Genomic DNA, 14,368 nt, shown 5'->3' on the forward strand with positions numbered 1-14,368 from the left:
AATAAATTTCCCGATTCTCGTTGTACTGTGATCTCCATTCAAAACCTTCGAGTTTTCAAAACCTCGATCATATGATCTTGATCATATGGAGTTCGAGTTTCTGAAAATTCAATCAACTGATAGGGATCCACACACACACACACACACACACACACACACATTTTATATATATATATATATATATATATATATATATATATAGATAGATAGATAAATATATATACACACATATAGATAAAGATATATGTATGTGTGTGTGTGTGTGTGTATATATATATATATATATATATATATATATATATATATATATATATATATACACACACACATTATATATATATATATATATATATATATATACATACACACACTCGCATACATACACACCAGTGTATATGTGTATGTGTGTGCACACTGATAGCTGGTACTGCTGTGGAGAACCGTTAAGAGTATGGCTTAGTGAGTGGTGTTATTGTTGACTTAAATTTAGTAAACTATATCACTTTTGTGAAAGATTCACTTTAGTTGCAGCTGTTATCATGGAATTAGTATATATAGCCAAGAGGGTGGGTGTGAGGGAGGCCAAAGCCCTTTATGTAAAGCGAGTAGTTTTCTGAAATGTATGTTGTATGCATCATGTTTGTCTAGGTGTATGTATCTGTGTTGGTTTAGTATTTTTGGTAGTGTTGGCACACAAGTTAGTGTTTTTTGTTGTCATAGGATATATATGCTGTTGGTATGTTTTTTGTGCCTATCTTGATGTACGATTAAAGTGTCGATAGCAAAAATGTTAAATTTTACTTTTGTAAACTATAGCCTGAGGTCTGATAATGCATTTTGGATATGCTTTGTGTAGTTGATGTACTTTGACAATGTGAGATTTGGTGGTTAGTGTAGTTGACTATGAATGATATAGTTAAATGCAGAGACAAAATTTTGCAGTGTCTACATGAAAAACTGTAAAATACTGGAAGCTTTTCACTGAGGCCTATGTCAAGACTCATTATGGTGAATAGCAAAATATTTTAAACAAATGCTCTGTGGAAATTTCAATACATGCTGAAATTACTGGGATACAGAGTTTCATAGCCTTCTTGTAAACCTGCTAGACCATGCATTTGCTGTTTGCTGGACCTCAGGCCCCTTAGTTATACTTAAGGTAGAGTAAAAGTTCATTTCGAAGAATAAGGCAAGCTTTTTGTGTAAATGAATGAGGAAACAGGACATATATTGAGTCCTATAATAAACTCTGTGGTGAAATAAAACACATATTGAGCCCTCTAATAAACTCTGGGGTACAGCCATGTCATCTACAGAGCTTAAACATAATTGCTCTTACTGCAGAGAAACAAGCAACTTTCAACCACATTCTCTGGATAGAAACCTGTTAAGGATGAAGGTATACTGTAGAGAAATAAAGTACACAAGGTGCCCACTGTCAAGAAAGATTAGAAGCCTCTGAGCAACTTAGATGCATCTGAATGTACAGCTGTGCAAACAAATGGGCAATATCTGAAATTCTTTATGAAAACTAATATGTTTAGAATTTAAGAATAGCAAGGAAAGTTGAGTCGGTCTCTAGACAGGTTGCTATTTCTAAAAAAAAGAGCAAAGTTTCTGTGCAAAGGTTTCAGTGACCTCAAAATGTTTCTGCTGCTAATCATCCAGTAGTAACCCTGATCCTCAAAGCCAAACATTCAGAAAATGTATATGCGGCTGTAGTACAGACATCTACACTGAAACACATCACTGAGCCCAGAAATTATGCTGGGAATTGTTGTCTGTAAAATGACACAACCTCATGTTTCAAATCACATTCCTAAATGGGAGGGGTAATGCATTATAGACTCTATGAACACTATTCGAGTAACCGGCCATATGCAACATGTTTGCAAGCCACTCTTAGGATGGGATGGCACAAACGGTGTTTAAAAGGTCAGCCTACTAAATGTCACGGTCTACAAAACTGAGCTTGTTTCCAGCACAGCAGAAGAACATGCATATGCTAAAAAATAAGATTACAGTTCACCTTGCCTAGATGACACAGCTGTATCACCTAAGGACAGCTCTTGGCACTACAATGGTGACATGTTAAAGACTTGTCAGAAGAATATGGGCATTCCTAGGCAAGTCAACAAGTCCTTTCTAGCTGTATCCTTCATAGTTCAAAATGCCAGACTGAAGGAAAATAAATTCACTGTAATGAGCAAGATGATGTCTTAATGACAGACATCTCTGACCGAGGAAATAACCGGACTGAGTTCAAAATATGGCGCCTCTTCCTGCCTGTAATGCCTCTATGACACCACTTAACTGTCAAAGCAGTTTTGTAAAGTGAATGATGGACTGTATGCCTGTGATGATCACAGAGAAAACGGTAAGCTGACAGTAACATGCACACTTTATGACAGGCAATGTCAGAAATGACTTCCACCATATTCTAGATGTTGAGGACAAAGGTTTCAGTAACAAAGCCTTGACATCTGCCAGCACCACAAGATATTCAATGGAAGCTTACGCATTAAGGAAAGCAATCAATAGTCAGTGTTACTTTCAACAAAAATATAACTGCATCTTTCAGTGAGGGCAGCCTACATCATTATGAGAGACAGGCTTACTACATGGTTCAGAACACTGATGAAACTACTATGCACTGCAGATGACCCTGGTAAACAAATACTAACATTCCACTAAATGTGATACCTGCTCGCTGTATGACTCTATCTTTCTGAACATGTTAGGGAAAATATTAAAATACAATAACAAAATTATTTACACAGTGTGACATTTTTATCACATAACCTTAACCTCTTCTGACAAAACCAGGGTCATGTAAATAAAAATTGATCTTAATGACTTATTCTAAACAAGGGGTGTCCATCAGGTGTTTCTAGGGCCATAATTTGGCCTACTGAAGCATTTTAACTGGCCCTCGGTACATCTTATAACAAGCTGTTTTGAATGGACAGACATCTTGGACAGGATAATGTGCCCCCCAAACCTTGCCAATTATGGCAAGTGGCCCCCGAGTCAAAAAGATTGGACACCCCCTGTAATCTAAACAGTCACCATTCTGTCCCTGTGAATTTCTAGAAAAATGCCCTTAGCAAGACATAACTGATTTGTTATCAGCAAGCAAGGCACATTTATGCCGGAAATAATTTAATGTGAAGATATAACAGTTACTATATTCTGGCCCTTCTACTTCTGAATTTTGGGGATTAGCAAACATTCAAGATAGTAACTTTAAGGTCTTCAGGTGAGATTGTACTAACTGAAGAATTCCTGAGGAAATACTAAACGTGAGGTGCACTGACAGGCCAGTGCTACAATGGCTGAATCAGTCCAAAATGGTCATCACTTCTATACCCATACACTGTAAATACCTGCTTTCTAAAAAGGATTTGTATGATGGGTTAAGAGGTGAGACAATCCTCTTTGAAAATAAATATTAGGTAAATGGCTCATTCCTTCTAAAAAAGCTGATGAAAACCCTAATAAGAGTCCTTCTTGTGAAAAGTATGACACAAAGAAGTAAGACGCAAGACAGACACTAGGACAAAGGACACTCATACTTAGGCAACCATCTTTTTACAAGTAATTTCCTAGTTGTCCAAAAGTGAGCAAACATAGTGGGGTAGAGGCACACAGCAAAGTCACAGCAGCTACCCTTAAGTGTGGCTAGAAATCACTGTTCAGGAAAAGAGCCCTTTACTTTGGTTTTACAAGCCAAAGGCAGTAGCAAAGTCTTTCCCTGAAGAAAGACAATGTAAGGCAACTGCTCTACTGTTCATCCTCGACATTTCTGTCATCAGTAAAATGGACACACCCTATACAGTGTTTTAAAATCTAAGTATAATAGATGTTGGGCCAGCTTTACCTTATTCAAATACAAAGAACTCCACCAAAGACACTTTTCCACTGACAAACAGAATCGCACTCTGGGGAAATATTCTAAAGCAGAAGGCCCTTTACAAGCAAACTTCTTCCTTGTTGGACCAACATACTTCTGTTTCAGCGCTGTAATGGCTCCAAATGAGTGAAGTTTCAAAGTTTCATTTGGATTCACTTCTGTATTTCTCAGGATTCCATCACCTAAAATAAAAATACATTTAATAAACTGGAACGTTGTATTCCACAGAAAGATCCTCTGTAATCACTTTGTTCTGCAAGAAGCAAGACACTAAAACATTGCATGTCACTGTTTTTGGTTGGTGTCCCACACAAACGAAAATGTTTAAGTATGATGGGCTGAAAGTTTTGCTATAAAGGAATCAGTTTTAGCATGAAGAGATTAAAGTAAGCTCTTGATGTTGGTTGAGTAATGCAAGAGAAAACAGAAATTGTCAAATTACAGCTGCATACAGGTTATCAATACCCTGTGTCACTGTCTGAGGTTTTTGTAGTATCCAACCTAGCAAAAGTTTGTAAATTAATTCTTTCAAAGTTTTTTTTTTTTTTGTACATAAGCTGCAAAATATTGACTGACTGAGGTACCTGTGTTCTAGGGGCTTAAAAATGTTCATCAATAAAGCACAGTACAAAGGCTACAAACGTTCACATACCGTTGCAGTTTCTGCTTTAGGGAGGGCATTGAAAGCTCAAGAGCTTTTTGCGTAAACAGGTTGCAGAAAGCTGCCATGACTTGCAGTAACCAACATGCACATGCAGTATGTGCCAAATGCACTTAAGGACTTCAGGGAATGTAGCATTTTAGGAGATAGTCAAGTGTCACTCACAGTTCCCTTGCTTGTTTAAATACCAGTAAATATGAATGCTGAGACCGACAACTGCCAAATGAAACAGCACCTTTGTGAAGAAAATAATTTAATATACTCTGCCTCAATGGTGCAGCTCCAGATTGTGGTACTGCAGGACATGGTGGTTGTCTCTAAAGAAGTGCTGATATTCATTAATAAAGAATCAAAACTGTGACAATGCAGCACAGCTGCATTAAGTAACATTGAGCCGTGGTAGCAATCCCCAAAATGTGTTTGCTAACTTCTCCAGCTTCTGTAAATTAGCTTCTCAATAAGGCAGTCTTAGGTCCACCGTGTCAAAAAACATGCAAGTCTACTGCCCAGATAATGCAGAGTTCAAAAACAAAAGGCAGCATAGCCTATATATTTTTTTTTTTAGTCCACTTCAAAAAGAATGCAGGGAAAGATGGGTGTCTATAGTGCATTTGTGCATCCCTTTGCCAAAATACAGGAGAAACTGCAATCAGTTTCTCATCTTTCTGCTGTCATCTACAAGGAACGCAGCAAACACTGGTGACACCCACGTTGCCAAGCTGCAGTACAGATTGACAACTGCAGCGCTCATGTGGACTTAAAGATGCATGCTGTAAATACTGCAGTTAGACCTCGTTGGCAGTATTCTGACTCAGTTCCTTGATCCCGTGTAGGATTCTCTTCATGTGGCCAACCTTGGTCACCCCGAGATCCTGAGAAACAAAAAGGAAAATAAATCTGTTAATATTCCAGGTCAGAACAAAATTAATTAACAACACTCACAGGCACAAACAAAATATTACACACTTCAGGGTAACACTAAGATTGAATAATTTGGTTATACTACTCCAATAAGATATCACAGCATGTATGTCTTTCAATTTACCCCGGTTAGGGGTCACCACAATGGAACTCCGGTCCCCTAATGATTATCAGTTGATTTTTACGGTGCCGAGTTGCCAGCCCGACACCCAACCTTTAAAGAGGACACACCCATTCACGCACGCACCTACCTACATGTCTTTAGATGTCATTTAACCATGGGGAGGACATGCAGACTCCACATAGAAGGTGCTCCAGCTGAGAATAGAACGGGAGACCCTCTTGCTGTGAGACGACAACGCTCACTGCTGCACCACAACTGCATGCAAACACTTCTGTCACAAAGTAAACTACTGGCCTATTCAAAAAAATACAAACCAGTGAAAATATATATGAAGTTACAAGTCAGACAGAATACATAATGTCAAATGCACCATATTCTCATCACAAAAAATGCACTTAGTTACATTAAAAATGTTATAATAAAACAGAATCAGAATAAACATCGGATATATGCATCCAAACATAGAAAAACAGCAATATTAACCGGGTAAGTAAATTGGTCTTTCTCAGGCCCTTTAAGCCATGACCTGGGCTGCAAGGGTAAATGTACTACTTACATACATACACATGTATGTGTGTGTAGATATATATATATATATATATATATATATATAATATAGATATATACACACACACACACACACACACACACACACACACACACACACACACACACAAAATGTGTATTTTAAACAGTACAGAGTAGCCAATCAGACAAGTAAAGTCTTTAAACTGTGGCAAATTAAAAAAAAACACACAGACTGCATCTTTTAAAAACATGCCTAATCACAGATTATTGGCAGGGAAAATATATACAAGTACTGGGAACAAAAATCCAGATGAAGCCTTGTGAACTTCAGCATCTGGCAGAAGAAATGAGGCTACAGCTGGTTTCCCTGGGAAATGCAGCAAGTGGCACACAGGCCGGGTCCTTCTGAGATGCAGTGTGGCAGAATGACTGAGAATTTGAGAATGGCAGTACAGGAGACGGACTGTCTCAGTGAACTGCAGAATGGGGTACAGCAGCAAGACAGTAAGCCCTTATGAACTACAAATTGTGGGAGAAAGACTTGTTCAATGTGAACTGCAGCACGTAGCAGAGGGATTGGGTGCTTGTGAACTACAACATGTGACAGAGAAACCAGCCCTTGTGAACTACAGCATGTAGCAACTACAATGGGTCCTTCTGAACTACAATGTGAAAAGGGGGGGGGGGGGCACAAAATCCATCCATCACAGATGAGTGTGAAAAAATAAGAAATGAGTCTTCCAAAGGTCATATTTCTATTGCTCATTTTTTGACAAAAGCTGTGCATCTCCTGTTACTTATGTCAATGTGGAGTCAGTGGATTAGCAAGTCAAACACTTCCCTTTGATGCCAGCAAGATGAGAAGGCTTCTCTTCCCATCCCAGGTGTAATTCTGACAGACACTGCATTAGGTGCTGAACTTTGGATGCTCTGTTAAACCAAAGCTTCATCTGCCTGCTAGTAGTAGCTTAGGAGAATGTAAAATATCCAATGTCACTTATTTAAAACAGCAAGGTTTGCATATTAACTCATTCACTCCAATGGAGCTCAGGAAGTTTGCACTACAACTTACAATGGCCTGAGCCTAAGTCTTTTGACAGAATCAAATTATGTCCACATATTTCAAACAAATGTTCACATCTCTAGAACCACTGGGATTATAAAAGAAGTATAAAATGGCTAATCTTTCAGCACAAACTATTTTTATAGTGGTACTATTCTTTAGGTTCTAGGTTCCAAACTGAATTTTTATAACTCACAGTAAACACAGTAACTATTACGTTTGTAATATTTTGTAAACAAGCTACAATATTGGCAACAACTCAAGTTACACACATACTGCCAGTAGCATTTTATTCATCTAGCTGACAACTCCGAGGCTAAGGAGTTCTGTCTGTTGTAATGTTTAGAAAAATGTGAAAATTATATCTATATAAATTAATATCATAAAAACAACAGTTAATATCTCTTTACCTGCACTAGGCAGATGTTAAATATTATTACAGTTGAGTTTACCATTGTGTAAGTTTAAGATGAAATATTTTAAAACCTTGTACATAGCATGGGTTTGAATTATTGATGCAAATATGAACAAGCAATATTTGAAGCCTAGAGGCGTCAGTAGGAGTTAACTGCAGATGCACCTGGAGGCGCCCCTCAGATGTAAACCCTGCCATTTTACGTTTCTCAAAAGAAATACAGAAAGCACTATATCTTCTCTTATACTTTTCAACTTTAAATATCAAAATGTCCTGAATGTCCCTTTTCCTTAATGAATAACATATAGGCTCAATGACCCATTTGATCTCCCAAAGGTTCTCATTTTACCTTGTAATAAACTGTGCTAGAAGTTAGCTCTGTGATTTCACTTAACCCTGCTATTCATAAAGACTGTTCCAAAACAGTACATAATCATTTAATCCTGTGAAAAAAAAGTACTGTCAAACTTTTGGCTGTAGTTCATGGGCTGGTCCAGGTTATCTTCACTCACTACCTTCCTCTTTACTTGGTTCTTTATTGGCAATTTCTGATGGCCTAGTCAACAACAACAAAAAAATCCACATCTTATCACAAAGTCCCATTGCTTTGTTCATTGCCATAAAACCTTTTGTTTCTTGCTTCTTTGTTTCTAAAGCATTCAATAAATCAAAAAGAAGCCAGCCTTAGACAATTCAACTATACAACTTTCTAGCCTAAAGAAAATCTTACGACCTTTTCTGCCATTGTAGCTTAAAGACAATATCCCAAACTTCAGAAGTTCTTCTTGTCTCCCTCTCACCTGACTGCCCCAATGGCCAAAATAGATAACATCTGTTTCTGCAGTACACAACTCAGGCCTTCTAATTCAAAGTGCAGCAGAAGCTCTCACAGAGCAAAGGTTCTGAATAGGTAATACCACCCCCTCATCTATCCTAAATAGTATCAATCTTTTAACAGAGTTAAGCCTTCAAAAAATCCTCTATTATAATCTCAGCTCAAATTAGTTCACAGCATAATACAGACACAACAAAAAACACCCAATAATCAATTAACTATTACAAATCTATAATCCCACTGGAACTTTTTTAAACACCTTTGTTGAATTATTAATGTAGTTTACTCGTACCATTTTCTAAAGATCCCACTTCCAGTTCTTTTATCTGTATTACGATATTCACTATTTCATGTAATATTTTAAATGCCCTACTAATTATCATTTTTTTAACAGCAGCTTGTGTTCTAGATTTAACTAAAAACCTCCACCAGAGCAGATCTTTCACTTAGGATTCTCCTATCGCTTTCTCTTTGCCTATACTCTGACATCAATCCCTGATATGGAAGGCACAGATATGGCCTGCTGTCCAAATGTCTTCTTAGCCTCTTCCCATTCCATTTTCCTCTCTCATTATTTGTTCCCACTATCTTGGTTAGTTTGACAGTTTTCTCTGGAAAATTCCAGCCCCCCCTTGCCTATTCTCTGTACCCTAACTGCAGTCATCCCTACCAGCAGAATCTCCTTGTTTCCATTCTCATGTTGTCTTACTTCTTAGAATACATTCTGCTACTTTATGAATATATTTGTATGGCTGTTGTTATTCTCCTTAAGGATCAGCATTCAAAATCCCACTTTCTCCTTATTTCTTGAATGTCCTCCTGCTTCATCATTATTCCTTGTCACTTTGAATTATAGCTTGTGTTACATATACATCAGCCTAAACTGTGTAGCTCTAAATTATCCCTTCAAGTCAGGTAATCCTAAACCACCCTGTTCTATTGCAAGGATCAACTTATCACACTTGACTCTTGCCCTCTCCCCTTCCAAACAAAATCTGTCAGCTCTTTACTAATTATTGTCCACATCCTCTCCTCTGGTTGATAAAAATATGTCTGACCTGCATATAGAGCTAATGGGACTAAACATTTTCACTGCTTGTATTTTGCTATCCATAACCATAAACAAGAGCTTCCAGTTTCTCAGTGTTGTATTACCTTTTGTTTTGTCTCTTTCCACATATCCTTAGCTGCCACAACAGAATCCTTTTTATCCCATATTCCTAAATACTTCATTTTACCATGTTCCCATAAATACGGTTACTGCTGAACCAATTCATATGTGGGTACATAGCTTACAGCTATAGTCTTTGTTTTGTCTTCACTGATTTTATTTTGCGAAAAGACTTGAAACGGTCTCACAATGTTCCACACCACTGAGATGTCCTTTTCTGGTTTTATCCGGGAAAAAATAATCTGCAAATAAAGGCATCTTGTTTTGATTACCATACTTACATCCTTGAATTTAGAGTCCCTCATTTTCTTTGCCATTGGCTCTAAATATAACATAAAAAACAAAAGGGAAAAAGGACACCCCTGCCTGGTTAATCTGTTCAGACATTACTTATCACAGAGGAACCCTCCTACTTTAATTTTTGCCACTGATTCCCCACACATCCTACTAATTAACCTTATTATATCAGGGAATATAAATGTTTCCATTGCTCTACTCATAAAATCCTATTTTATTCTGTCAGAAATACCATTTGAGACTTTCCTGCAGATTGATTATATGTCACCATTTTTACCTCATCTCCTCCTATATTAATTGTTAATTGTTGAGCTTCATTTGCCTTTAACCTTGGCATAGTTAAGTCTTCCATAAATATTTTCATTTGTGCTTTTTCCTGATTTCTACATTCCTCTGCCTTATAAAAAATTCATAAAATTTCCAAAATATCTCTAATATCTCTACAGGATCCCTGGTTATTTTTCTTGATATAGGCTCCATATGTTTAGCAATAACCCTTTCTACTTTTTGTTGCCTAAGTCACTGATCAAAAAGTTTTTTGCTGGAATTATTATCAAAAAGCAGTTGCTTAACAGCAATCCTTCTAAACTCATGCCTATTATCCAGATACTCCCTTACTTTCTCTTTAGCAATCTGTAATTGCATGTCCTTTTGTTCTGCGAGATCCCAATTATTCTACAATAATTTAACCTTTGTCAGCCCCTCTAAATAATTCTTATTACTTTTTAACCATATCTCTTTTTGTTTTACTTCTACCCTATTGTTAATCTCTGCTTTCATTTTATTCCACTCACTAGTCATAACTTCTGAAGAAATTTCTATCTTCCCTAACAACTCTCAAATAACTTCCACTACCCATTCTTTAAATTCCTCTCTTTTAAAAAGGTAGGTGGAGAAGTGCCAGTGTCATCTGCATTTTTATCCAAGTTATTACTGGTGCATTATCTGAAATATTTATTGGATGTGTCAATGTTTTCAATTAAATGCACATGTTCCTGTAAAATATAATTTCTGTCTAGTCTAGCCCAGTTACTGTAGCTTGAGTAATAATATGGGAATTCTCCCAAAGTTCCCACTACTAAATTCATGTCTTCTATACAAAATATCTTCAAAAACCTCATCAGAAATCTACCCTTGTTTGTTACATTTTCTCTTCTAGGTCCCCCACATACATCCTCACTGTTACAAATCAAGTTCCAGTTCCCACCTAGAAGTAATACTCCCAGCTGAAAGCTGATTATATCTCCCCAAACTTTTCTTATGCTCCATAACAGCAGTTTTAGGTGGAAAATAAATACATGCCAGTGCAATCCTCCTCCCTTGCCAGTAGCTCTTTACTACCAGAAATCTACCATTACCATCTTTTTCCCCCCTCTTCTATTACTATTGGAGCTCCTCTAGCAATTAGTAAAGTACGCCCCTTTTCCATATTCCCCTATATTCTGCTGATTATCCATCCTGAAATCTTTTTTTTATCAAATTCACATGCTCATTTCTTTCCAAATTGTCTTCTGTGGCACAATTTGCACTCTGTACATCTTAAAATAATTCAATATTTTGTTTATATCCGTGAGGCCATTCAAGGTCTAAAATAATGTTTAGTATAGGCATTATGATAGAAAGTTATTATTCACACCTATTATATATGATAACTTTTTTAAATGTCTATTTCCAGCATTTGTATTACAAGCACCCACTGTTTGGCATGTTGATCCTTTATACAGTTGTTTATTGTCATCTCCATCTGAACCTATATTACATTTTATAAGATTTTTTGTTTTAATGACAAAACCCTTTATAAACACACATCCAGAACACCCCCATAACTTACTAACTTAAGACAAACACACAAAACAATGTACATCTTCAAATAATGAAGTTTAACCCTCCTGATAGGAACAATTGTCCCAAATCAAAAGCTGCACCCACATGCATTAACTAATCTATAATTAAGGTTAGCAATACTAAAGTGCATGTTACAGCTTGTGTTCCTACCTCTCGATTTATTGTCCACACTTTTAGTCAGCTTGTTTCCATGGAAATATAAGAACAGAATATACTTCTGTCATCTAGCACTGTACATTTATTTGCTAAAGAAAAATTATTCCTGACATTGTGGTCTCATTACCCCCCCCCCCAAAAAAAAAACAAACAAACAAAAAACACTTGCTTAACCAAAAAACTTGCCACTATATTAAGCCAAGGGCATTATTCCAAACATACACCTATGCAAAAGTAAAAATTTCAACTCTACACCTTATCCCCCACCCCAACAGCCCAAGATTACAGCCCATTAAAGCAAACATGCTTTTGTCCAGTCTTTCTCTTATTACAGTATAATGCCTACAGTTCTTATAAACTAAAAGAAGTACTTGTTTACTTCAGTATCTTCATCACACACAACAATCATTAAAAATGTCTTACTACAAAACATGCAATTTATATCACAAAATGCTTTATGCAAATACTGTTAAGAGCAAAAATGTTTTACTTTACTTTCTCTTTTTTATATTTTAGTGTCATTCCAAAAATCAATGAGATGACATAGGGCATATGCCAATCAGTCACACTTACAAGTTTAACAAAGTCAACAAAAATCCAACCTTTCTCAGCCTATTTTTCTTATAAAGAGATATTTCACAAATGTGACTGATGCTTTATAGTCTCACATTTATTCACTAAGTTCAGTGTTACTGATTTTCTTCCTGTTTATCTCCATCTCCCAACCTGGGATGCCGGTTCAAGTCCAGGGTACTTCTAGTCAACTCCTTTACTTTTTTTCCATCTCTGAAGTATTTTTCTTTGGAACATTGGAAAATGTTTCACTGACAAAGTCTCTCTATGACCTTTATCATCAGAGGAATGAGAAGCAGAGTTCTCTTCTGTTTGATGGCTCATGTTTTGTTGGACAAACATATGCATTTCCTCCTTACCAAAAAATGACTTTGATCCTCCAGGAAAAATATTCTGAAGACTGCTGGATGCAGCAGCTTGAATATCACACCTCCCTCTTCACATTCTCTAATTGCTGGGATAAATATGCTTCTCTTCTGCCTTGTGTACAGTGAATAATCATTTTCCACAAACACTCTTCTGTATCCATTGTTTAATATTTTGCCATTATGCCTTAGCTTTGCCAGTATTAACTGATTCCGCTGGTATGATTGCATCTTTATTATTAAAAGTTTTGTCTACTTTCTCATGGCCAGGTTGAAGCATGCAGACAATGCGCCCTTTCAATTAAGGAATCCTGCTGTAGAACACCAGTTAATTTACTTATTTGTGCTTTCATAAAATGAATACAGTTTGGTCCTTCCAGTTTTTATGGTACAGCAGAAAACCTCAGGTTTTCTCTACATGCTCTGTCCTCTAACTCTATCATTTTTTGAAACAGCTCTTCAGCCTCCACATACTCAGCCAGCTTTATCTTCACTTCATCCTCTATTTTTGAAGTTTTAGCAGTTCACCTGAATAACTGCTTAAAGCTTCTTCCATTTTCCAGCCTTTGTTTTAATCAGCTCTGAGCACATTCAGCTTAGTTTTTCCTCTAAATTACTGGAAGCCATCTCTTGTAACAAAGCTGAAGTGTGAACTGCTTGCTGTCGAACAGCCGCAGGATTATTTTCTGTTCACCTTTTCTAGATGATTTTCTTTCCTCTAAACTACTGGAAGCTACCTCTTGTAACAAAGCTGGAGCATGAACTGTTTGTTGCCGAACAGCTGAAGGATTCTTTTCTCTTCACCTTTCCTATATAATTTTCTTCCAGGTTAAGTTTCTTTTTTGCTGGCATCCAGACAGTGTACTTACTAGCTAGTAAATGAAATTTAATAAAACAGGTTGAATCTCTGGCGCTTACATATCAGTTTCTCTTTTCACACCGGAAGAGCTGAAATTAAGCTACTGATCAGCTGCCAGCCATCTTGGGAAGTCCTCACAAGAACATTTTAAGATATCTGAATCAAAACCATCAGAAAAGCAAATAACCACCTTGGTGATTCTCTGCACTCAGCTGCAGTAGCCAAAATATGGAACTCACTTCCACCAAACATCAGACCTGACTGAAATAATACTTCTTTCCAAGAAGGTAAAAAATTCTTATAAGTAGTATGTGTTGCTCTTATAAATTTTTTTTCTTTTTTCACATATAAAGATTTTCATCTACTTAAACAACATTTATAGCTTATTCACATCTTAGTCTAGGAAGATATATTTGCCTCTGCTTATACATAATTCTTGTATTACCTTTTCCAGACTGACCTACTAACCTCTGCTTTTTTATCACCTACAAAATCATTACAGATAATTGCTAGCATACCTCCACCTAACAATTTGACTTTAACATGGTGCTTTCATACCAAACTAACTACTGAACCCTACAAACTTCCTCAGAACACCTCATATGTACCACTATTTCATTACCATACATTTTTTAATAAATC

The 14,368-nt window shown here is 36.7% G+C and overlaps 1 protein-coding gene across 1 annotated transcript in view; it reads right to left on the bottom strand.

Moving 5' to 3' along the window:
* Nucleotides 1–948: 948 nt before the first annotated feature.
* The window catches only part of DGKD (diacylglycerol kinase delta), a 1,200,459-nt gene continuing 1,187,039 nt past the window's right edge, over nt 949–14,368 (bottom strand). Inside the window, exon 30 of the mRNA XM_044070581.1 lies at nt 949–5,446. Coding sequence (XP_043926516.1) covers nt 5,360–5,446 — 87 coding nt within the window. The 3' untranslated portion in view covers nt 949–5,359. The remainder of the gene's footprint in view (nt 5,447–14,368) is intronic.

Source organism: Protopterus annectens, chromosome 4.part1 (assembly GCF_019279795.1).
Source record: "Protopterus annectens isolate FY-2018-M chromosome 4.part1, PAN1.0, whole genome shotgun sequence".
Taxonomy (NCBI): domain Eukaryota; kingdom Metazoa; phylum Chordata; order Ceratodontiformes; family Protopteridae; genus Protopterus; species Protopterus annectens.